The sequence below is a fragment of the Scophthalmus maximus genome, chromosome 14 (assembly GCF_022379125.1).
Source record: "Scophthalmus maximus strain ysfricsl-2021 chromosome 14, ASM2237912v1, whole genome shotgun sequence".
In the NCBI taxonomy this organism is placed as follows: domain Eukaryota; kingdom Metazoa; phylum Chordata; class Actinopteri; order Pleuronectiformes; family Scophthalmidae; genus Scophthalmus; species Scophthalmus maximus.
The window spans coordinates 9,237,009-9,260,184 of NC_061528.1; the positions used below are offsets into that span (position 1 = coordinate 9,237,009).

At 45.3% G+C, this 23,176-nt stretch overlaps 1 protein-coding gene across 1 annotated transcript; it reads left to right on the plus strand.

Moving 5' to 3' along the window:
- Positions 1 to 17,425: 17,425 nt before the first annotated feature.
- Positions 17,426 to 21,248, plus strand: pcdh8 (protocadherin 8). The gene is made up of 4 exons (XM_035651425.2): positions 17,426 to 20,020; positions 20,151 to 20,221; positions 20,426 to 20,559; positions 20,723 to 21,248. Exons 1-4 carry the CDS (start codon positions 17,657 to 17,659, stop codon positions 21,070 to 21,072), a joined length of 2,919 nt encoding a protein of 972 aa, XP_035507318.2. The 5' UTR covers positions 17,426 to 17,656; the 3' UTR covers positions 21,073 to 21,248.
- The last annotated feature ends 1,928 nt before the right edge of the window (positions 21,249 to 23,176 follow it).

Sequence of the window (23,176 nt, forward strand, 5' to 3'; positions counted from 1 at the left end):
AAAAAAGAGCTTAACACAAGAGGACTAAAGAAACAGGGGGATCCAAAGGCAGAGGGGCTGTCGGCTTCTGTCTTCTCCAAACAGTTATTTAGAGTCGGGGGGGCTGAAAGGATTTCTTTTACAACACGGTAATGGGGTCACCGTCCCCTCCTATCTAGCTGTGTCCTTTGTCCCCCGCTGGTATCTACATATGTGGACCCGGTCCGCACAATTGCCCCATTGTATTGTCAGGAGTGACACACTTGGCAGAGGTTTGACCTTCACTCGAATGCCGCGTTTAAACACGCTGCACATTGCTAGACTGTTTTCAATGTACGTCTTAGAAAGTGAATTTTACTCACCAAAAGGATAAATCGGGACATAAAAGAAAGTAAAAAGTTTACAGGGGGAAAATAAAAAAAATCGACTGAGTTTTATGGACCCGATATGAGAGGCACTTTGGATCGCCCTGGCTTATTATGGGCTGTTGAAATACGTTCTTCAAAACATGCTTTTAAATACGGGGCTGTGAAATCTCCGATGACTGCAGATCCCACAGGCAACATCAGATCTTTTTGTTCTGAGGATGCTCTCCGCTGATTAATTCAAACATCAAAATAAAACTCTGGTGTTTTCATATGCGCGAGTAAAGCCCCCCCGACGTCACATGGGGGTTTCAAACCTCATCGGAGGCCTTAAACTCAGAGAGGAGCCAATGTTATGTTTTATTGATTCCGCTCCCGGAGTTTGCAGACAATCAGGCAAGTGAATTTTTCATTTCTCCCTTTATGTTTGGACTGAGAGCTTTATCCCAGTGTTCAAGGTGTCTCACCAGACGTGTCCCACAGCAGACATGAACAAAGTTATTAGATGAGCAGCACAACATTCAGAGGGATATTCGATGCCGGGAGCTTCGGAGGAGCCCTCTGACAGTGCGTTCCGGCAATTCAGACTGTCATGCGTCGTTGTTCTTTGGGGAGGACGGGTGTTGTTTGACTTTGAATGTTGCCGTAGAGCTTATACACTCACCATTGGCGAGTCTCGTTTTTGCAACATTGTGCATTTAAATGAGAATTTACGGTTTGAAATTAGGTGGGACGCGATAGGTTTTGCACACTGAAGGCGGATCAAGTTAAATATGTACAGTAAGTACTGAGCATTGTGGAAATTTAGGTCATCTTTCTCAGGCACTGAGATTTCCCCCCTGTGTGTGTGTGTGTGTGTGTGTGTGTGTGTGTGTGTGTGTGTGTGTGTGTGTGTGTGTGTGTGTGTGTGTGTGTGTGTTTTTAAGAGCAGGCGGTGTTATGTGTTTGTGTGTGTGTGCGTGTGTGTGTGCGTGTTTATATGAGGGGGTTGGGGGTATCTGTAATGCAGCAAAGACCATCATGTCTCATATAATGCAGATGGAGGAAGCGGCTTCAACGTGCAGTGTTTTCTTGCCACGAGCATTAATATGGCTGTTTCTCCCCATGCTGTTTTGCTGCGAGCAACATGGTGTTTGAGGCGTGTGCTTCACAGGGCTGGATGAGGTATAATTATGTAAATTGCATTCAAAGGAATCAGCAATAGCTCATGTGGAATGGATGTGTCAACAAGGTGTCCACATTCACTGTGAGAATTTGCTAATTAAACATGACACCGTTTCTCTCAACACATGGGCACGGTGAGACACTGTGGGATTAGAAGAAGAAGAGAGAGGAAAAAAATACTCGGGTGTGTAATGTATTTCTGGCTGAAAAATAATCTTCTTGGAAAAAAAAATAGGCTTTCCGTTTGCTGCTGGGAGTGTAAAAAATGTGCCCCCGAGTTCACTGCAGGACCATTAAACTTTGTACAGGTTGTTGACATGTGTGTAATGAAAGTGCCTAAACTTCAAACAGGCTGTCCACACTGCAGCCTCTCTGATGCCCTTCTACACACACACACACACACACACACACAAGAAGGGGGGATGATTTATTACACTGCTTATTTGTCTGGCTGGCTAAATGCTTGAATTCTATTTGACAGCAAGCATAGATAAACTTCTTTGCCTCAGTGTCTGAAAAGGACTGTACCTGAAAAGCAAAGATTAATCCGGTCCATCAGGAAACAAATACATTTTTCCCCCTTTTGTGCGAAATCTTTCCTCGGCGAAACAGCTTGTGCAGACTGTTTCTTATCTTGGGGGGGGGGGACGACGAGACGACGATGGCCAAGTTAGGATTTCGGTTGTAGTCAAGGCACGTGACGTGACGGGGGAGAAACACCAGAACAATTAATGACAAGAGAGAAAAAAAAACACAAAGTGCATAGAGAGCTTGTGAATGACACTTGAGCACTGGCAAGGGCGGGGGGGGGGGGGTGAGTTTTGAAGTTTTCCCTCTACTCCCTCCCCCTCATGCGTTTGCCCAAGATGAATTGGCTTTTCAGATTTAAGAAAGTACATGGGTGAAATACAAAGAGCGGCTCATCTATCAGCCCCTGAATAGTGAGGGGAAATCCTATGGCTGGTGTGTAGGGAGGGAGGGGAGCTGTGGAGGGGGGAGGGGGGCTGTGGAGGTGTGTGTTTGTGTGTGGGGGGGGGGGGCTTGTTGGTCTCTGATTAGACCCTGGGCCAGTTCTACTCAGGGGCTCGCGGCGCAAACATCAATCCTCCCTTCTCCCACTTCAAATCCTTTGAACCACTTGAGACAATTTCCTCACCGTAAAGCCTCCTTTGAAAGATTTCCTTTTGTGTGCCAGCATTTGCGTCAATGAACACTTATTGCCGCCTGATTGTTTTTTGTTATGTTAAATTCGGGCTCGACAAGAGCGAAACTCCGGGCCCCGGTAATGGGGAGTTTTTGCAAACAACAGCCGGGGCCCCGCACTTCCATCATCCAGATGCAAACTGTCTGCGGTTCAGTGAGTGAGTGAGTGAGTGAAGCTGCAGATGAGGCCTAGGAAGAAAAACGGGGGCATTAGGAGTGGCTCTGGGCTCTGTGACGGTACGTCAGTCTAAACACAGAATAGAGAAAAATACTGATAAATTTTAAAGCCCCTGCCATCCTAACACACACACACACACACACACACACACACACACACACACACACACACACACACACACACAGAGTGAGAGAGAGAGAGAGAGAGAGAACACAACCAATTACACACACACAGCGGCATTATAGAAAGCTTTTATAATGTTTCTAGGGCGTCAAGATCTTAATTTTTGATGCCGAGTTATGTGCATCCAGAGTATAAATTGGCCTCCCCCAGTTTTCTGAAGTGATAAGAGGTAAACACCAAAAACCAATAACTGTCAGCCGAACATTAAATCAAACTGACATGTCTCTTAAAAGGTGCAGCCATGAAAAATTAACTGGGGTATTTTTGAGGAGACTCTAAAATGTGGATTTTTCTTCCCCCCCACCCCCTTCCGTCTCTCAGATCGTGTGATCTACATTTTTTCACACTCTGACTGACTTTAGTCTGAGCTTGAATATGCACAATTTGGCTGAAAGCTTCACTCAGTGTAACAGCAATGAAGTGGTTTTAAGATCCCTTCATTTCAAGATTTTAACGGTTGTCTTTTTTTTCCCCACTTCTCCCCTCGACGGTGGAACATCACCTGGTGTGTCTCACTCTCATATTCCACAGAAGCAAGTGGATGGAGGTTAACCCGACATGGTCGGCGTGACTTCCTCCGAGCGTCCTGTCCCTGCACGGCGGATTCTGCGACCTGTGAGAGGAGACTTTAAAGAAGATTGTATGGGCTCAGTCAGTCTCAGCTGTGTCCTGGGTTCAGGATAACCGAGAGAGGATCAACTCAAACGCCAACAGAGTGGGTGACATTAAACCCTTAATAGTTATTGGTAAGATATTAAGGGATTACAGCACCGAATGGAAAACTATCTGTCAAATATCCTCCCTCAGATTACCGTGTTACACGCTGATGTGTCTAACGGTCTTCCTGCATATACTATAAATCTCGTCAAAATGTGTGCATGTGGAGGAATATTACAGAAAGGGGGGAAAGTTATTGCCCTGACACATGTAGGTCTTGAGTCACTTGGCCTTGCATGGTTTCCGCGGAGCAATCCCACAAAGATTGAGCAAAGGTACAGCAAACTTAAACATGTCAGCCAATTTCAGATGTGTGAGGCAACAGAGTGCTTCGGCAGCGCTCGCGGCTCATGGCCTTGGGCCTTGGGCTGTCTGAATCTGAAATTCACAGTTCAGAGCACACCCGGAGATGGAGCGGGAGAATCTTTGATGCCCTGCACAATGAGGCCATTTCATAGTAGATCACGGGAGTCTCTTGCTGGTGTTGAAGGGGAGAGGAAAGGCATTTTGACAGGCCTATGAAGAATTTATTTGAAATGTCTTGCGGTGTTGAGGAGATTTGCGTGCTCTTCAAAAAAAAGCTATGAGGGAAAACATTGGAGGGCAAACAGACATGAGTTCATACAGCTGCTCCTCCAGCCCCGTTTGAGTACTTCATCAGCATTTGCACCAACTAGTATCGAAGCTGATCAGCCCTATACCGACAAAATGGCGGGGGAACTTTTCTTTCATGCGTCTGAATTGTCAGTTTGATCCGGCACATCACTTGTGACGGCGTGTCACATAGCCCGAGCAAACCACACAGATTCCGCGGTAACTCGCTGTGCACAGCCGTTTGTGTGGAAGCATGGAACCGGGACAGAGGCTCTGAACGTGGGGGAGCATCAGAGAACGTGATTTAGGCTGACAAGAAAGTTCTCCGCTTGATTTTTCGCGGTGACAGGCTGTGGCAGTTCTCAGAGTGTGCAGGTAGGAAACAACAGTGGCGAAATTTGCTTCGAGCATTTCAACAAAATAAACTTCATCGAACCACACGTATAGTGAAATTGCTGTGTAGGACAGTTCGCCCAAATCATGAAGCAAATAACCCACTTTTTCTATTTCTTCATGAATTAGGCTGATGATGTTATTCGTTATTGTCAATGAACTACACCAAGAGACAAAAATCAACAACTGTGTCTGTAGCTCTGTGCCCAAAGCCCATTCATTCCCAGTCAAGACAAGAATCTATGTAAACAGATCAACACACATATAGATTAATTTTCAATTTCGGCTCAACAATTTATAAAACACCTCTTGTTTTTAGAAAACTACTAAAACCAAAGTCAGTAGTATCGTGGACCGGGACTGTTTTCATCTGCTGCTGCAGTGTGCCTGTCTGCATGAACATAATAATAAACTGTAGTGTGTCCATGTTCTGTGTGATAAAGGAACATCACTTGTATGTTTACAATAGTTCCATGTAATATGATCATTGCAAAGAGAGAAAAGCTGTATTTGGGGGCTTTTGGCTACAGAGACACTTGTCGGCAATTTTACTGATGATTTTGGTCTTTGTGTGGATTGTTACCTTTTGGATATACACAGTATTGTCAGCAGAGCAATTTTTGAAAGGGGAAAGGTGAACGACTGTGTGGAGGGAAAAGCTGCAGGACGTTTCATGCAATTTACAATTTCAAACCTTTGTGTTTTCCTGAAGGAAGTCAGTTCTACACAATACACCAACTACATGGTGAAAGCTTACATAATTGTTTAATTCATCCCAACGTGTGACCTAACCAACGTTTTTTTTTTTTTAATGCCAGTAATAACTATTAGTTCAGAGGCTTTGGGAGGCTAATACCAATTTAAAATCTGTTTTGAAAAAGCTGAACCCGACCGGAGCTTGGTCACTGGTTTTTACGTGTAAGTCTAATGCAGTATGTTGTAAATACGAAGCGTTAGTTGTTGTTGTGTTTTGCTTTGGTTCCTGTGTAGTGATTCGTGAAGACCGGAGCTGTGCCCCGAGGACGAGCAGACCTGTGGGTGTCTGGGCCGGGTGAATATCTGTGAAACAGACAGTATGTACAAGCCAGAGGGCATGTGAAATAATTTACTTTCATGCTGTAGTCCTGTCTAACTGTCAGTGCCTGGCATTTCCAGTCAAGCACAGATTATTATATGCTACATAGGGATTTTTTTGTCTTTCTTTTTTTCTTTTTTCTTTTTTTAGCTCTGTGGGTTTTTAATATTTCAGGACTGGTTCTTCTGTTCGGGTCTCCTGGTGGCGGGCTGTGGGTACATTTAGGACAACTTCCATCCAGGTGTGGCACTTGGCAGTTACCCTGAAGGCGTGTGTGGTGGGTAGATTTGGGTCACGCATCAGATTGAGTGCATTGACCTTTTTTCACCAAGAAGAATTTGCAGGTATATCCTTTTCACCTAATCGATAAAACTGCTTGTGCCGTCGCTTCAGCGGTCATTGATTGGTTTACTCATTGGTAAATGGATGAATTTGAGTCGGGTATATCAAGACCAGGCTGCACACTGGTTCCTGGTCACTTTACACGAGCCGCTGATGTTTAAATCTCCGCTCCTCTTCCACATAGTTGACTCGGTTCTTTTCACCTATACATGTTCCTCTTGTGGGGTCAAGTCTAACCTCTTCTTGCACGTCCTCGTGTCCCTGGTTCGGTGCTGAGAGGTCCTCCTCTCGCTGCAGGCGCAGACGCACAGGCGTTAGTTAGGCACAGGTGTGCTTCGCTGACCTGCTGCCGGATTCCTCGCGGCTCTGTCGGTAGCTCGGTCGGTGCATGCCCGCCCTGCCGGCCGTCCGGCTTTAGGCAAAGAGACGCCGGCTCCCAGCGAAGATCGAGGCAGCCAAATGAAACCACTGTGTGCAATCGTGCGATTTTCTCTAGAAACAACAAGCCGAGCCATACGCCGCGTACAGCACCAGGTAACGAACAGTGCTCTAAAACAGTGTATATGCGTTTACCAATTCATGTGGGCTGCTGCTTTGGACCGGTCTCTCCGCAGGGTCATCGCAGTGAAATCCACACAGTATCTGTTGCAGTGAAACCGAAACAAAAGAAAACTGTCAATCCTATTATGCATGCATTCAATTTCTAGCCTAAAATTCTCTATAATTAAGACAGATTTTGAAAGGATTATGAATGAAAGCTGATAGTTTTTCTTCTTATCTGCACTTTATGTGTCTGTGCAGTTGTCATGTCATGGCCATCCTGCCTACCAAGCCTCGTTGTTCTATTTAACTTGAGGACTACAAGACAAGTAACACTGAGTAGTATACTGAAAGCTTTAGACTGTGGGAAGACGGTTTAAATATTGAAGCAGAAATCTGCCTGTACTCGAAACATAAAACAGATCTCCTTCTGTTCACTGCCTTTGTCTGACGTTGAATATATTCATACGGGCTGGCTGACTGCTGATAGCAGGTGCATGAAAAAGAATTAAGTTTATAAATGATAGATTGAAGAGCTGGGTAATGTGCAGATTTTCCTTTCATAAGGTGAACAGAATTGGCCCCGGCGCAGATTATTGTTCTCTCCCTTGAACTAATATCTTCAGGGCTCAGCTTATGGTCAAGGACAAAACATCCTGCGATGGTCTATTCTTCGGATGGAATTTAATATTTATTCTGTTTTTTTTGGAGGAGGGTCATTTCATTTTGCTCCTGCAGGCTCTTTTACTCCTTCTATTGCATACCTCACAATGGAAACAAACTGACAATAGTTCATTTCCTGCTACAAAGCCGAAAAATAGTGGTTCTCCACTGTTACCTGGGTTTCAACATGAAAGTTGATCTCATTCTTGCAGACTCGCTGACCGCTTCTCAGTGTCCGTGACCCCTACTCCACTGCATACAATACCAACTCCTGTAACTCATACGCCTTTGCATTTCACATTCAGCCACGCTACGGCAAAGAAATAAATCATGCGGAAGCAGAAGAAGGAGAAAAAGAAAAAAATGTGATGCCGCAGAAATGCAGATCACATTTCTATTGCTCTCGTGCAACACTGGTTCGGATTCGAGATGTAAACATGTGCAACATTTTAAAAAATGGGTTTCAGGAAACAACAATTGAACAAACCTACTTTTTCAGATTTGTTTAACAGTGTTTCTGGCTCAAAATTCAACATACTAATTAGCCCCTAGGAGATCCATCTAACAGTTTGTGATTATTTTTTTCCCCCTTCCTCCTGATTTTTAATCAGTCTAATTTCTCTCTCCAACACACAGACGCATTCGGCGGCATGCACACAAAGCCTCTGTTTGCATAATGTGCTCACTGTCTGCTCCTCTGAGACTAAGCACTGTTTGTGCATCCCTGCATCTATGTGTATCTACTGCTGTGCGTGCGTGCGTGCGTGCGTGTGTGTGCGTGTGTGTGTGTGTGCGTGTGCGTGTGTGTGTGTGCTTGTTGAAGTTCATTTCTTCGTATTTTGGGAGAGAATGCCCCCCCCTTAGTCTGCTGCCCTGACTGTGGCTCGACCATGATTACTCTGACAATTCAACAGGGGAAAAAAACACCTTCTGACAGACTGTTTTCCCTGTTCTCTTATGGAAATTAGATTTTCCATCTCACTTCATCTTCAGTACTTAAATACCTTCCTCTCTGAGAATAGCTCTGTCTAGGCCATTAACACATTTCCTCCAGATAAGTGCTCTGTTGTTCCACAAAACTTAGTTGAATTTTAGCCTTTGTGCCTTCGCAAAGAAATTAGATTTCCTGCAAATTGAGCGAAGTATGAACTGTCCTATTAGTCCTAGTTTTGTTTCCCACTAAATCACAGTTAGAGTATATGGTCTTGATGGCAGACTGCTGAATGTTCCTGTTTGTATGATCCCCAAAGCCCTGTCTTATTGTCCTCCTCATTCACTTTTCTACTCAGACATGCAACATTATGAGTACAGGATTATGATTCATGGCAAACATTATGCGATTGTAGTCTTCATAATCCATTTTTTTTTATTTATAGTGCACTTTTCAAATTGTATTTTTTAGTGCTTCCACCCTAATAAAAGAAAAAAAAATACAAAAAGACAAGAGCGGACATCTGGGAATGGACAAAAACAAATTAATAAAGTGATAAAAGCAATAAAACATTGACATTGTCCATGTTATGATCATCAGCGGTGTGAACCTTTGAAATTTTGAGCATATGAGTGGGATATAACTATCATAAATCTGTAGGACCATCAGACAAGCAGCAGCACTCACCAGCTGCCTAATCTAAAGGATTTACAGCTGAATGTGTGAGTAGGGGGTATGGCGGTGGTGTCATCATGTAGGGGCCTCCTCCTTTTAGTCATGTTTAGGTGAGTTTGACCCTGCCCAACCTCTACTGGCCGTGTGTGTGTGTGTGTGTGTGTGTGTGTGTGTGTGTGTGTGTGTGTGTGTGTGTGTGTGTGTGTGTGTGTGTGTGTGTGTGTGTGTGTGTGTGTGTGTGTGTGTGTGTGTGTGTGTGTGTGTGTGTGTGTGTGTGTGTGTGTGTGTGTGTGTGTGTGTGTGTGTGTGTGTGTGCGTGCGTGCGTGCGTGCGTGCGTGCGTGCGTGCGTGCGTGCGTGCGTGCGTGCGTGCGTGCGTGCGTGCGTGCGTGCGTGCGTGCGTGCGTGCGTGCGTGCGTGCGTGCGTGCGTGCGTGCGTGCGTGCGTGCGTGCGTGCGTGCATGAATAAATCCCTCTTACTACTGCCAACCCAGGTTATCAACAATTACAACATGTAAAGCGTTATAGTCCTTGGCTGAAACAAGAGTGCATAAAAAAAGAATGTTTAACAGCGTTAATGAGAAGACGCTGATAAAAATACTAATCAGTTTGTGAAAGCACATGCTTATGACTCAAAATATTAAATTAATTTATTATTTAAAAAGAAATCAATTAAGCTAATCTGTCCTTTAAAGCAAACAAAGCAGGCACGGGAAACATGGCCGCAGAGCCGGAATGAGAATTTCTTAATCTCAGATAATTAATAACTAGGCTCCCATAAAACACTAATTTGGTTTTTCTCCGGGGGATGTGAAGCTCTTCAAATGTACACCAACACTATTCTTTATCAGGCCTTGTTCCGTGAAAGCACCGAGCCCAGATTCATTTTTACGAGAGCTTACAGTATTCTATTCATAGAGCCCTTTAGAAATAGCAAGCATTCATAATGGAGCTGGGATCTGATTAACCTCCTCGCTTGCCAGCACAATGGCAGGCTACCCTGAGACTCAGCCCCGTAATGGAGTCCGCTATCACCAAGCGCACTCCAAACATTCTTCGCACCGCAGGACTCGACGACCAGATTGGAATCCCTTAACTCTCCTTTGCACTCGGCACACAGTGGGGAAACAAAACATCTTCTAAGCTGATGCCCCTCAACATGAATCTATCTGCCTGCTCCACTCGTGCACGCACGTACATAGACACACACACACACACATACACATTTTGGGATCCGTTTTAGTGCCTTTGTTGCAATTTTGCATTCCTAATTGTAAACTATCATAAGTAAAGGCAGAAAGAATAAGGGAGCATGTTTTCTGTCTCTTTGCAGAATCACTGCTATTGGAACAAGCTCTTGTCTATCAGTGAGTACCTTTAAACACACAGTATTCACAATGTATGTGTACACCTAATGACTATAACCCCTGATATAGGCGATATACTATATTTCTGAAACTTATTTAGGATCGTGTTTACTTATCGCTGTAATCTTTTACCCATGTTCACTAGTGTTATTGTGTCACATTTTATATTTTATCATACCTCCTGTCATTCTACTGATTATAAATTGTCAACGCTCTAAAATCTATATAGTGTGAATAATTTCAGCGTTGAAGGTTTTCCAGCTTGTGTCTCCCACCTCAATGTTGCCATCTCCTGGCCTAGCAGGATTAAGCAAGTCATTCACACAGTCCTCTCTGTTGCGGAGCAAATGGATGGCTTGTGCCAAATATGTCAGGGGGAGTGATTACACCCCTCAGTGGCCAGTTGGCCCAACAGTCCGCCCCCAGTGGCCAGCCCTGTGGGGGCTGTCAGGACTGGGCCGACTGGAGCTTTGGTAAGGAGCCAGTCCTACGTTTAACAGCCAGCTCCTGCCCAGCCCAAGTGTCATCTGCACCTGCCAATGGGAAACAGTTCTTACCCATCAGATAATGGCTAAGAGGAAATTGCTTCAAGGAGGCGACATTCTAGGATGGCAGTATGGAGATGTGAAATATATTCAAGGAGGAACGAGTAGGACGAGTAGGAGGAGGAGGATGAGGATGAGGATGAGGAGAGGGAGGGAGCTGGTCCTTGAAAAGGCACACATTACCATTGACATACACATGCACACACACATCCAAGGCACATATAAACACACCCTTGCACACATATTTTTTTTTTATACTCACACACACACACACACACATACACACACACACACACACACACACACACACACACACACACACACACACAAGCAAGGAGGTTATACTTAATCGTACCTGCTTTGAATAACATAACCGTCCTAGAGAGAATCAAATTTATTCAGTGCCTGGACTACCAAGCAAATTTGTATTTACTTCACCTGATATAGTAACAGCCGAGAAGCCATGGCAATGTGGAGAGCAAAGTGTGTGCAATCCTCCCCTGCAGATGCACGGAAACAAGGAGCTTTCCGGCGGTGTAGTATATCTTCTGTGACCAGTTCAGCGGTGACGTGGAGAATGAAAATCAAGGTGAAAGTTGGATAGGGACATGTCAAGTCAAATATGCTCCTGCAATCGTCACAGGCAGAATATCACTGGGGGTTAATGTGCAGGCCTGCTGATCTTTTGTGGCCCTCATCCGTGTAGCTGAAGGCGGTGAAATTCAATATGAAGCATGAAATGTGGAGTAGTCATCCTAATTGGATTGAAACCCGTAGTGGATCCTTTACCAACGGAAAGTATGAAAACACACACCGAGTCCACGCTCTATTGTGAGGGGAGCGGAGGGGATTTCAAGTAGAGTCCAATTGTTTGCTGGACCTGTCTGAGGTTGATAGTCTCTGTTCCAATTCGGCCTGACTTTCATTACACATTTCCTGACAGAGCTGCTTGAAATATCTTTTTTTATAAAATGTATATCATCAGTGAAGTTACAGATCTGGGTATGTCTGAAAATCATTTTTGGGTAGAATGTAGACATGCTCATTCAGGATGTGTTATTCCTTGCGCTTCGTCTGATGTTACCATGGCAAAGTTTCAACCTGCAGATGGCACTCTCCTCCCTGGTTTTAATCCAAACCTCCAGGGTCGACTCCCTGTTTTGAAATGACTGGACTCCGTTCTGAGACCTGTTTTTTTTTTTTTTTGCTTTGTTCGTCACCGTGGTTCGTTTGCAGGCATTTTGCTAATGGCGTTCAGATTGGATTGTTTGCATTCTGGACTCGACGCTTAAATCATAATGACAAATGTTCTATGCAACAGTGGCCTACCTGTTTGTACATATGGTCAGAGCTTATTCAGAAATGCTTGTGCATAATGGAGTGCAGCTAGCAACTGTTGTTCCAATCGTTCTGAGGCAGCGAGCATTAGTTACACAGTGGGGACTGGTAGGAGTTGAGTGGGGGTAGAGGAATCTCAGCCAAACATGATTTGTCTCTGAATACTAATGCCTCTTTTGATCTGCCTCGGCTTTTAGGAGATTTAAACAACAAAATCTGTCTTTCCAAATTTCTTAATAGACTCAGCCTTTTGTGGCCAACATGAAGAAAATCCTGGAAACGTGTTTACATGGCATCCATATTAATGTTCTGGATTTGTTTAAAACGTGAAGTCCACTGAGATCTAATTACAGGGAAACCCTGTGCTATTCATGCTCAGCCCTAATAGACTAATTCATTCATCATAAGATAGTCAAGACATTATATGATTTTCTTATGTTATGCATTTATTTCCATAATTGATCTTTGTTTTACAAATATGTCTTTTCAAGTTGCCCCTCACATGTCCCTACATGCAGCAGCAGTGCAAACAGAGATATCATCCCTCCTTAGATGATCTGAGGGCATTAGTTACAGAGCTGACACACACAAACAGGAAGAAAAGGCAATTAGACCTAATAACATCAAGGCAACAAGTACCAATGTGATTTATGTGGCCCTAAAAGCTATTCAGGAACATATTGTGACAGAATGTTAAGTGTGATTAGGGACAGTATGTTAAACATTTGGCCAGTTGTGATCATTTGGAAAGCTGCGAGGATGGGGGGGGGGGTCTGTGTCTGCGATGCTGCGGGAGGTGCCAAAAGCAACAGAGACCACTAGCCAGTCTGACTATTTGGCACCTCCACAGCTGCTGCTCACATGCCTCCGCCCTCTCGTCTCACCACGGGCCAGCAACCAAGCACGGGATAATCTTGTTTCATCTGCCTTTCAGACAGCCTAAATGGCCGAGATTAAACCCTCCACATGACCCTCACGGCCAGGGCAGTGACATGTACACCGCCAGTTTATTGGAGCACCTAAGGTTAAAGTGAGATGAGGAAACTGATAAGGGGCAGACCCGAGGACGACTGCACGCGTTTTTCCCAGCCTTAGCGAGGAAAGTCTCTGCCTGCATAAATGTTATAAATTCATATTCTGTGTCATGAATACGAGTCCCTCTCCCGTCAGGGTTGTACAGTTATCATCACAGCCCCATTTAGATGTTTGGCAGCGGGGGAAATGTTTGAACACACTGGTATGAGGAATCTACAGGTTGTTCAAGACACCAGACAACCACTCGGTACTGTTATCAAATTTCAAACAGAATTCATGGATCTCATTGTTTTGCATCTGAATTCTATCGGCGTTGGTAGGCGACGTTTTCTTTCATATGATTATTTTCAAATTCCATAAAACACTTCACGAGACTTTAAAAGGAAGATCAAACCCAGTCTTAATATTGGAAATTGAATGATCCTAGATTTGTGCCACAACAGTCATTTGATACAGCAGTGTTACATTCACATTTTACCCACAGGTAGCTGGCACGCAGAGTCACGTTTTAGTTTTTTTTATATGTTTCGTCTGTGCACATAACCGTATTTTTGTGTCCCTGCTCCGTGTCTGTGTTTTTGTTAATTTGTTAACGTTTTCTCGGCGTGTAAGTGTTTCTAGTTTTCATGACAGGAAAATCCATTCAAACCACAAGTCATGAATAAAACTCTACTGTTAAGTGGTTCACCTGTTGATTGCTATAACTGTATATTTTGACAACGTCAAAGAGTGGCAACAGAGTCACTCCCCTCAGAATAACCTCGGCGGGACTGACAGAATTAGACTGTGAGACGATCAAAAGAGAAAACAATAAACCTACAAAAATAGAATTCTCTTAAATCCTTTTTTCTTACTGAAAAGCGGGGGGGGGGACCTGGGAACTATGAAAAACATAAAAAAAACAAAAGCAGGAATGCAATGTTCTTGTGTGGCGGGTGACATGATGGCTGTTATCCAAAGGGTGGGCCTTTGAGACATTTGTTCCCAGTGGCATATGCCAGGATTACTGCTCCCAGAGTCACCAAATGCTTTTCCTGCCTCCCTACCTGGCGGCGGGTGAGGAGGAGAAAAACAATCTTCAAATGGCCTTCGAACGATGTCATCGGACTGATTCCTGACCACCGTTGTCATTAGTGCGGTGTTGACTGCCAACGACAAGATTAACAATATTCTTACCATTAATTAAAATCATCTGAGTGAGAGAACAGATGGCCAAACCCATTACTCTGCTGTAATGCTCTTACTGTCACCACACACGTCTTAATCAAGCTGTGATCTGCATTAATCACCTGACTTTGGTGACAAACAAGTATCACTCCTGTGTTAGCCGGGCTTTGTTTGTGGTGGGACCTCTGGTGACCTTGCGGTGATGTGCTGATTAGAAAAATACTCTGGACATGAGTAAATGATATTTCTTCTATTGGAGGCTCGAACGCAGCGTATGGGTTTCATGTATGAAATCCCAGATGAACAACTTATCACTACCTGTGCAGCTGCGGCTTTAAGCTTTATGTCGGTGCTTTCATTTTAAGATTGAAATATTTCCCTCTCCAGCTGATTGTTACCTTGAAACCGTTGCAACACAAAGTGGTAAGTGCGTGAGACATTTGATAAGATTAAAGTGTAATCCTCTTAGTGGCAAACAACTCATTTGGCTAATAATTCTGCATTACCTTCTGACTCCTCACACCCATAAAATCCTGGATTTCAACACCCAGCCAGCATGGGGCCGTTGTCAGGAAGGCTTTGTGTGTCTGGTAGTGGCAGAAAAGTATCTTAGGTTCCATCCCCCTTTGGCTGGTTGTTCATATGTTCAGCATAATCTTGTTTTTTGGTAATAAGGGGTGAAAATAAAGATTGCGAGCGCCTGAAAAAATAAGCAAGAAAGAAGTGGATTATGAGAGACGGAGGCAACATTTTGAGTTTAAAGTCAACGCAGTTTAAGATAATTTCTCACTGGGTGTGTTGAGTAGCACAAGTGATGATGCAATGCCGTTGGACTTCTTAGATTAACGATTTAAGTTTTGTATCAGCTAGCGCTCCGAAATACCCCTTTAGATTTAATGAGTTGTGGCATCTCACAGGATTCAGCTGAGGGGGAAAACCACTTGTCGGATTGGAGAACAAACTCTGAGCATTCGGCTTCACATGTGGTTCGACTGAAGCGTGTTCCGAGTTCAATGGGAGAATACTGCACATTCCGGTTTATCTGTTAACACTGCCTGTTGTTCTGGGTCTTGTTTAACACTTAAAATAAGGCAGAACAGAGCCCCTTATCGCCCCTCACTGCACAGAGTCACACATATCTCTGATGCTCTTCATTGTGTGGGCTTTAACACCTTCCTGTGTGCGCCCTTGGGGTGGGGGGGGCTCCAACAAATTTAACCCGAACTGTCGTGAGGTGTCGAGAGCCCTTTGAAGGGCTGCAGACGCCTTTTAATCAGCACAAGATAATCACCCATATGGTTGACAAAGGTCTGGTTGACTCGTGCTCTTTTGTTATCACTATGGGAGCTGTAGCTGTGTGTGTGTGTGTGTGTGTGTGTGTGTGTGTGTGTGTGTGTGTGTGTGTGTGTGTGTGTGTGTGTGTGTGTGTGTGTGTGTGTGTGTGTGTGTGTGTGTGTGTGTGTGTGTGTGTGTTGGAGGGGAGGGGGGGGGGGTCCACTTACTTTAGTTTTTCCTCCTGACTTATTTATCCTCCTGAAGTCAGATATTCTTTATATGTATCATCAGAAAGAAGATAGGCTTCTGCTTTTCCTTTATTGTGCAGAAGCAGATATGATTGGGAGAAAATAAAAGCAGTATTGAAATAAATATTATGGAGTTGTGGTTTTGGGTTCTTTGTCTCGAGCCTAAATGCCAGACTGAGCAGAATGAGCACTGTGAGATCCCAATATCTGCATATGATTATCTATATAAAAAACATAATTTCACTTCACTGTGCAATTTCAATGTCTGTACAATCCTAGTTCACACTGTATATATTCTCTTATTGTATCATATATATATATACATTATTTCTAGTTTTCATATTTCAGTTTATATTACATGTTGAATTATTTATTACTTTTATACTGATGTTTCTATTTTGATTATTCCTCTTGCTGCTGTAACACTGCAAATGTCCCCCATAGTGGGACAAATAAAGGATTAATCTTATCTTATCTGATCATATCATATCATCTTCCATGTTTTTTCAAGTTTCCTCCTGCTTTTATCCAGTGGTGGAAAGTAAGTGGGGACATTGAAATATGCACAGAAATATAGTTTTAGTTTATTGTACTGAACTTATTGGCATTAAATCCATGTATTAACTATACTCCACTACATCTCAGAGGGAAATATTATACTTTTTACTGTGCTGACATTGTCTGACAAAGATAGATAGATATTTGATTTATCCCGAGGGACGTTCACACATGTAGTAGTTTATTTTTCAGTCACAACTAAAGTCATACGTCATACTTTATAATATGTTTTACTTTGCAGAGTAATATTTTACATGGAAAACATGTGATAATCATATAAAATGAGGAATTGTACAAATTAGCTCAACATTGGCCAACTACCCCATTAAGATGCTGCTCACATGTTAAATCATAAATATTATAAAAACGCTAACAGAAGTCAATCTGTACTATTCCCACTTTTACTTCATGTGCATTCTACGGATCATGTTTCTGTACTTGTACATGGACAAAGTGTTTTAATGTAGAATCTCTGTTTTCTCTCCACGACTGCGTCCGCACCTTACACACCTTACACAAGGCAGAGGTAATGTATGCAAAGGCTCATGTAGGGGCACCTAAGTGCTTTTAATGTTTTCTGATGTGAGCTCGACTTATATGTTTTGCAGCAATTAACCTTCTATTATAATTTGACTTGGATCTTGTCTTCTTGTAATCTTTTTTTAGTTCCTTGCAGTTGCTGCATCCTTTCCTCTGACTGCAGTGGCTAGAAGTCAGCCAGTCAATCCCTCAAATGTTCCAACAGGCAGACTTCAACTTCCCTGATGGGGCACGTACAGTCTATTAGCTAATTAATTGCCATGTGCAGATCTACTCAAGCAACACTATTATCAGCCTTATTAAAGTACCACAATCAGTTTATCTACTCAACCATTTGCAACCCCCCCCCACACACACACAAACAAAAGAAAGAAAAAAAGAGTCCGCAGCAGTTTGCTGCAGACAGACGGTTTCCTTTTGGTGGACCAGTGGAAGGCCATTGGTCGCTGGGGCCAGGTCATTTGCATATACCGGGGCTTATAGTCCCACAGCAGAGGCAGAGTTGGACACAGCGTTGACTCCACCTGCGAGTGTTTTGCAGCGTGCATGACTCTGGCGGGCAGAACTTTGTAGCCCCTCAACATGGGATCGTGCACGATCCTAGGAGTCGGACCGTGCGTGGCGCTTGTTTTCCTCTTCCACTCTGTGCGCTGTACGACGACCAAGTACTTCACCTACGAAGAGGACGCACCCGGCACGGAGATAGGCAACCTGTCCCGAGATCTGAAGATCGACCCGGCCGACGACGCGCACACGTCGTTCCGCTTCATGCAGGAGAGCAACTCCTCCGTGGTCCACATGCGCCAGGTGGACGGACTCCTGAGCGTCGCGGACACCATCGACCGGGAGCGGCTGTGCGCCGGGTCCCCGCGCTGCCTCGTCGCCTTCGACATCGTGGCCTTGTCGCGGGAGAAGTTCCAGCTCGTGCACGTGGAGATCGAGGTGAGAGACATCAACGACCACCCGCCGCGCTTCCCGCGCAACGAGACGCGCCTGGAGATCGCGGAGAACGCGCCGCTGGCCTCCAGGTTCCCGCTGCAGGTCGCCCTCGACCAGGACGTGGGTGACAACTACATCCAGCGCTACAACATCTCCGCCTCCAGCCACTTCGCCGTGGAGGTGCGCGTCGCGGAGGACGGGGCCAAGTGCGCCGAACTGGTGCTGGTGAGGGAACTCGACCGGGAGGTGGAGGACTCGTACACCGTGCGGGTCACCGCGTCCGACGGGGGGCAGCCGGCGCGCTCCGGCTCCATGACCGTGCACGTCAAGGTGCTGGACGTCAACGACAACAGCCCGACGTTCGACCGCAGCTCCCTGAAGGTGGAGCTGAACGAGGACGCCCCGCTGGGCCACCGAGTCGCCACGGTGCACGCGTTCGACCCGGACGACGGCGTCAACGGCGAGGTGACGTACGCGCTGGCCGACGACTCGTCGCCGGAGGCCGCGCGCCTCTTCCACGTCGACCCGCACTCCGGCGACGTGACCCTGAAGGCGCCGGTCGACTTCGAGAGGAGACGCTCGTACGAGCTGCACGTCCGCGCCTCGGACCTGGGCGCCGGCGCCGTGCCGTCCAGCTGCAGGCTCGTGGTCGACGTGGTGGACGTGAACGACAACGCGCCCGAGATCCGCATCAAGCCGATGACCTCCGGCAGCGACGGGGTCGCCTACATCACGGAGGCCGCGGCCGCGGACAGCTTCGTGGCCCTGATCAGCACCTCGGACAGAGACTCCGGCTCCAACGGGTACGTGCGCGTCAGCCTGCTCGGGCACGAGCACTTCAGCCTGCAGCAGGCGTACGGGGACACGTTCATGATAATCACCAGCACCACGCTAGACAGAGAGCGGGTGCCAGAGTACAACTTGACTGTGGTCGCCGAGGACCTGGGCAGCCCCCCTTTCAAAACCGTCAGCCACTACACCATCCGTGTAACGGACGAGAACGACAACCCCCCTCTCTTCAGCAAGGCCCTTTACGAGGTTTCAGTCCTGGAAAACAACATTCCGGGTTCGTACGTGACCACCGTTGTTGCCCGAGATGCCGATGTGGGAAAGAACGCCAAGGTCTCCTATAAACTTTTAGATTCAGAGGTGTCGGCCGGGGCCCCGGTGTCCACTTATGTTTCTGTGGACTCGCTCTCGGGGTCTTTGTTCACATTAAGGTCTTTTGATTATGAGACTCTGCAGCATATCGAGCTGGTGATCCAAGCAGAAGACAGAGGTTCTCCCTCTCTGTCCAGCACATCCACAATCAGGATCCGAGTGGTGGATCAGAATGACAACTACCCATACTTCACCTTCCCTGTCCTGCTGAATGACTCGGCCGAAGTCCCCCTGCCCTTCAATGCGCCCGCCGGCTACCTCGCCCTCCGTGTCTCCGCAGAGGACGGGGACGAGGGTGTGAACGGCGAGCTCTCCTACCAAATTGTGCAAGGTGACCCCAAGCTTTTTGCCATGAACAAGGACTCTGGAGAGATTGCTTTAAAACAATGGCTGACATCTGAAATCGGGGACGTGCTGGAACTTCAAATCGCCGTGATTGACAACGGCAGGTCCCCGCTCTCTAGCAGTGCCACCGTCAGGTTCGTCGTGTCAGACACGGAGCCCGCCGACGACCAGGTCGTCGTCGTGCTGCGGTCAAGTGGCGAGGAAGGCTCCATCCTCGACGGCTCACTAATTGTCATCATCATGCTCAGCGGGGGTTGTGCATTGTTGCTGATTGCAATAGTGGTAGTTGTCGTCACGTGCAAACTCAGCCGCGGGGGCAGAGGCCGAGGCGCCAAGAGAGAAGTGTGTCACAGCCTGTTCGCCAGCGGGCCCCTGCCCATGCTCGGCTCCGCAGAACCAAACATATACACGGGTCAACGAGGCTTCTTCCACGAGAGGACCTCCTCGTCTCTGGATGACTCCTGCCTGTACGAGGAGAGGAGCGGCGACTCGGAGACAAAGGTGAGCGAACCACGGCCGCTTTCTCTCATCTTTCATTTTCATATGCATACGATGTTCCCGAGTGCCGCCTTGATCTTTGTGCCAGAAATGGAAACTAAGCTCTGCGCTGTCATTTTGTATGTTCCCTCAGATGTTCCTGCCCTCCAAGCATTTCCAACCAACATCCGTGTGGCAAGGTGACAAATACTGCTTGCAAGTGAGGTAAGACGACCAAATGCATTTGCTTCTCTCAGATAGGAGAATAACTGTAACAGTCCAATCTCACTCAACAGACAGAATGCTTAACAAGCACCATGCGTCACATTGGTAGCACAGCAACAGGAATTGTACGTAGAAAACAAATCAATAATCAAGCTAATGTGGTACAGTGGTGGCTCATCCTCTGTCTGCTGATTGTATTTGCAGTGGCATCGGCAACACTGACCAGCTGAGCGTGAAGGACAGTGGCAAAGGGGACAGTGACTTCAACGACAGTGACTCTGATATCAGCGGCGATGGAGGCAAGAAGAATTTCAGTACCTTCCAACCGAAGCTAAAAAGTGAGTTTTCCATGAGTTTTGACGTTTTCACATCACACACACACAAGTTGTATAAAACATAACTATTCACCAGAATGGCATAAATGATGAATGTTGGTTAATGGGATGTCTGCGTCAACAATTTTCTCATCCTTATTTTCCATCCATTTCACTTTTGTGTCAGGTTCGTCCAGCACTGCTAACAGCTTATCCGGGGATTGCCAAGCCACCTACTGTGCAGCGCCGCCGCAGAGGTTCAGGACCCCCAGAGACAACGCGTACACGATAGGCTTCTCCTCAATGCCGGTGTTCAACAATCCTCTCGGCTATCCCTACTCCTGGAAGGACTCTGGTTACGGCACAAATCGGCCAAAATCAAGGAGCGGCGTGCAGAACTTCTCCAGGGCCGGGACCCTCCCTCCTTACTTTCCTCAGCAACAGCATGACACCGGCGTTGAAGGTGCGGAAATCCACAAGCAGAGACCAAATTTTGTAACTGTGGCTACGGCATTAGAGGTTGCTACTATCTTTTAAAAAACTGTTAATGAGCTAAATTAAGAACATTCCTGGATGATGTAAATATTTGTGAAATTGGTTAAAACTGACTATAAATATATATGAGTATGTACAGAATGTTTAATTATGTTGCATTATACTTTGTGTTTTTATGATGGTGTCTCTTTTTCCAATAAAAGGGTAATTAATTAAAGAAAAAAAGTCATTAATTGTTGTGAAAAATGTTCTCAAACGCAATGCAACGGGAATCAGTGTTAATTGAGAAGCATGACATTTTGAAGATGAAATATAAGTCCCCTGCCAATCCGAAATCCCAGTATGAATTTGTAAACATGTAGAGCTCCTCGCCCAGCTTGAGTCTACATGATCAAAACTCCAGTCAAGAGATGATCAGATGTGAACTCTCAAGCTGCTCCATCACCTGGAGACGGGCTTTGAAGACTCTTAGGTTGCACCGTTGACTTCCTTGCATGCAAATGAGAAGAGAGGGAGAGCAGAGCTGAGGTGGAAAATAAAGCATAAACCAGTATTTCTACAAAAATCACACTAGGTGCTGTCACACTTGCTTCAGGTCTCTCGCGATGATTTGTTATCACTTTACAGGACACAATACAACACATATTGTGTCGCCCGACAAAATCCCGACTGTCTTTTGTAGCCTTTAGGGCTGAATGTTCAGTTTCTGCACATACATTAATTTGCCTTATAGCCAATGGGACAGATGTACAGTTTGCTCATGTGACTCTTCATCTGAGCAATCTGACATTAAAAAAAATCAACGTCCTCGTCAATAGCGGCACTGTCATATTTGCAGACGTGTTCACCGTCATTAAGGTAAGTGGGTTAAGTGCGAACTGCCCACGGTCCCAAATGATTTATCGATGAGCTCCAAAGTCATAACTAGCACTGACAAACATCAGCCTGAATACTGGTTATTAGTTCTCCATCTTTTATATGTAGCTTTGGCAGAAAAAAAGAAAATTTTTCACAGCATTCACAGTGTTTTCCGTCTTAAAACGCATGTTTTACTTACATCTCCCGAAACAGAGCAGCAGCAGCAGGATCAGATGAAAGTAAATCCAGGACACACAGTTGCAAAAAAAAAGAAGCTAGAAAGTCTGCAACTAAATTATGCAGAATAAAATCAATTAAATACATCTCTCATTCAAGGGACAATGTCCATGGGGAAGTGTAAGGGTCTTCATCAACAACTTCAAATGCACAGGACGGATTTAATACTGTGTTTCATCAACATTTCAGAGTCGGCTATCGAGCCGAGTGGCTGAGATACTAAATGAAAATGTGCATTTCAAACAATATTCACACCCTGCTAAATTTAATTTTCTCATGTACAAGTCTGTCACAGTATTATGTCCTCATTACTTTTAAGGTCACTTTAAATGATCCTGCGGTGTGTGGAAGTAAATGAGACAAAAGTAAAGGGCTGTTACGCATTACATAATAGCCGTCTTGGGGCCAGTCCTGAAGAGAAAATAAATACTTTGCAAATCTGCTGCCAAGGAAGAGCTATCAGTGGAAGCTGATGGCAGCATGAGCCATTATTCTTTTTTTTTTCCTGTTCATCTGCAGGGAGAGAGGGCTAAGAGCTGTACTCATTTGCATAAGCATAAATACCTGCTTTTGTGGTTTTAGATAGCTGTGATAAAAGAGGGAATAGAGTGGATTAGATGCCTTTTACACAACTATAAAGCACTAAACAGAGTTCTCACATGATTCCACAATATGCCTCAGGAAACGAGGATTGTGTTCAAAACTATTTCCATATTTGATGCTGACCTGACCACCATTTGTATTTGATATTTCTGTTCTGCAAAGTCACTACAGTTTGGCAAAAGTTCTTGCCTTTATTTTAGGCACAGAGTCCATGGAGGATCCAAGGCCACACGGTACAAAAGACGAGCAATAAGAAAGAAGGTCATATTTGTGCCCCCAGTGATGTGCACTGCTCTGACAGATAGCCAATTGTACACAGAGGGAAAATGCATTTATCAGTCAATACAATATCGTTCCCTTCATCATGGCTTCATGTGCTCCTTGTAGGTCAAATAGTTGTGCAATGACCTGACAATTTGTGCCACCAGGTTTATTCACTGGCACGGTT

Coding starts and splice junctions, on each gene's coding strand:
- pcdh8 (XM_035651425.2), top strand. CDS start 17,657: ATGGGATCGTGCACGATCCTAGGAGTCGGACCGTGCGTGGCGCTTGTT. Junction 20,021..20,150: donor GCGGCGACTCGGAGACAAAG/GTGAGCGAACCA, acceptor ATGTTCCCTCAG/ATGTTCCTGCCCTCCAAGCA. Junction 20,222..20,425: donor AAATACTGCTTGCAAGTGAG/GTAAGACGACCA, acceptor TTGTATTTGCAG/TGGCATCGGCAACACTGACC.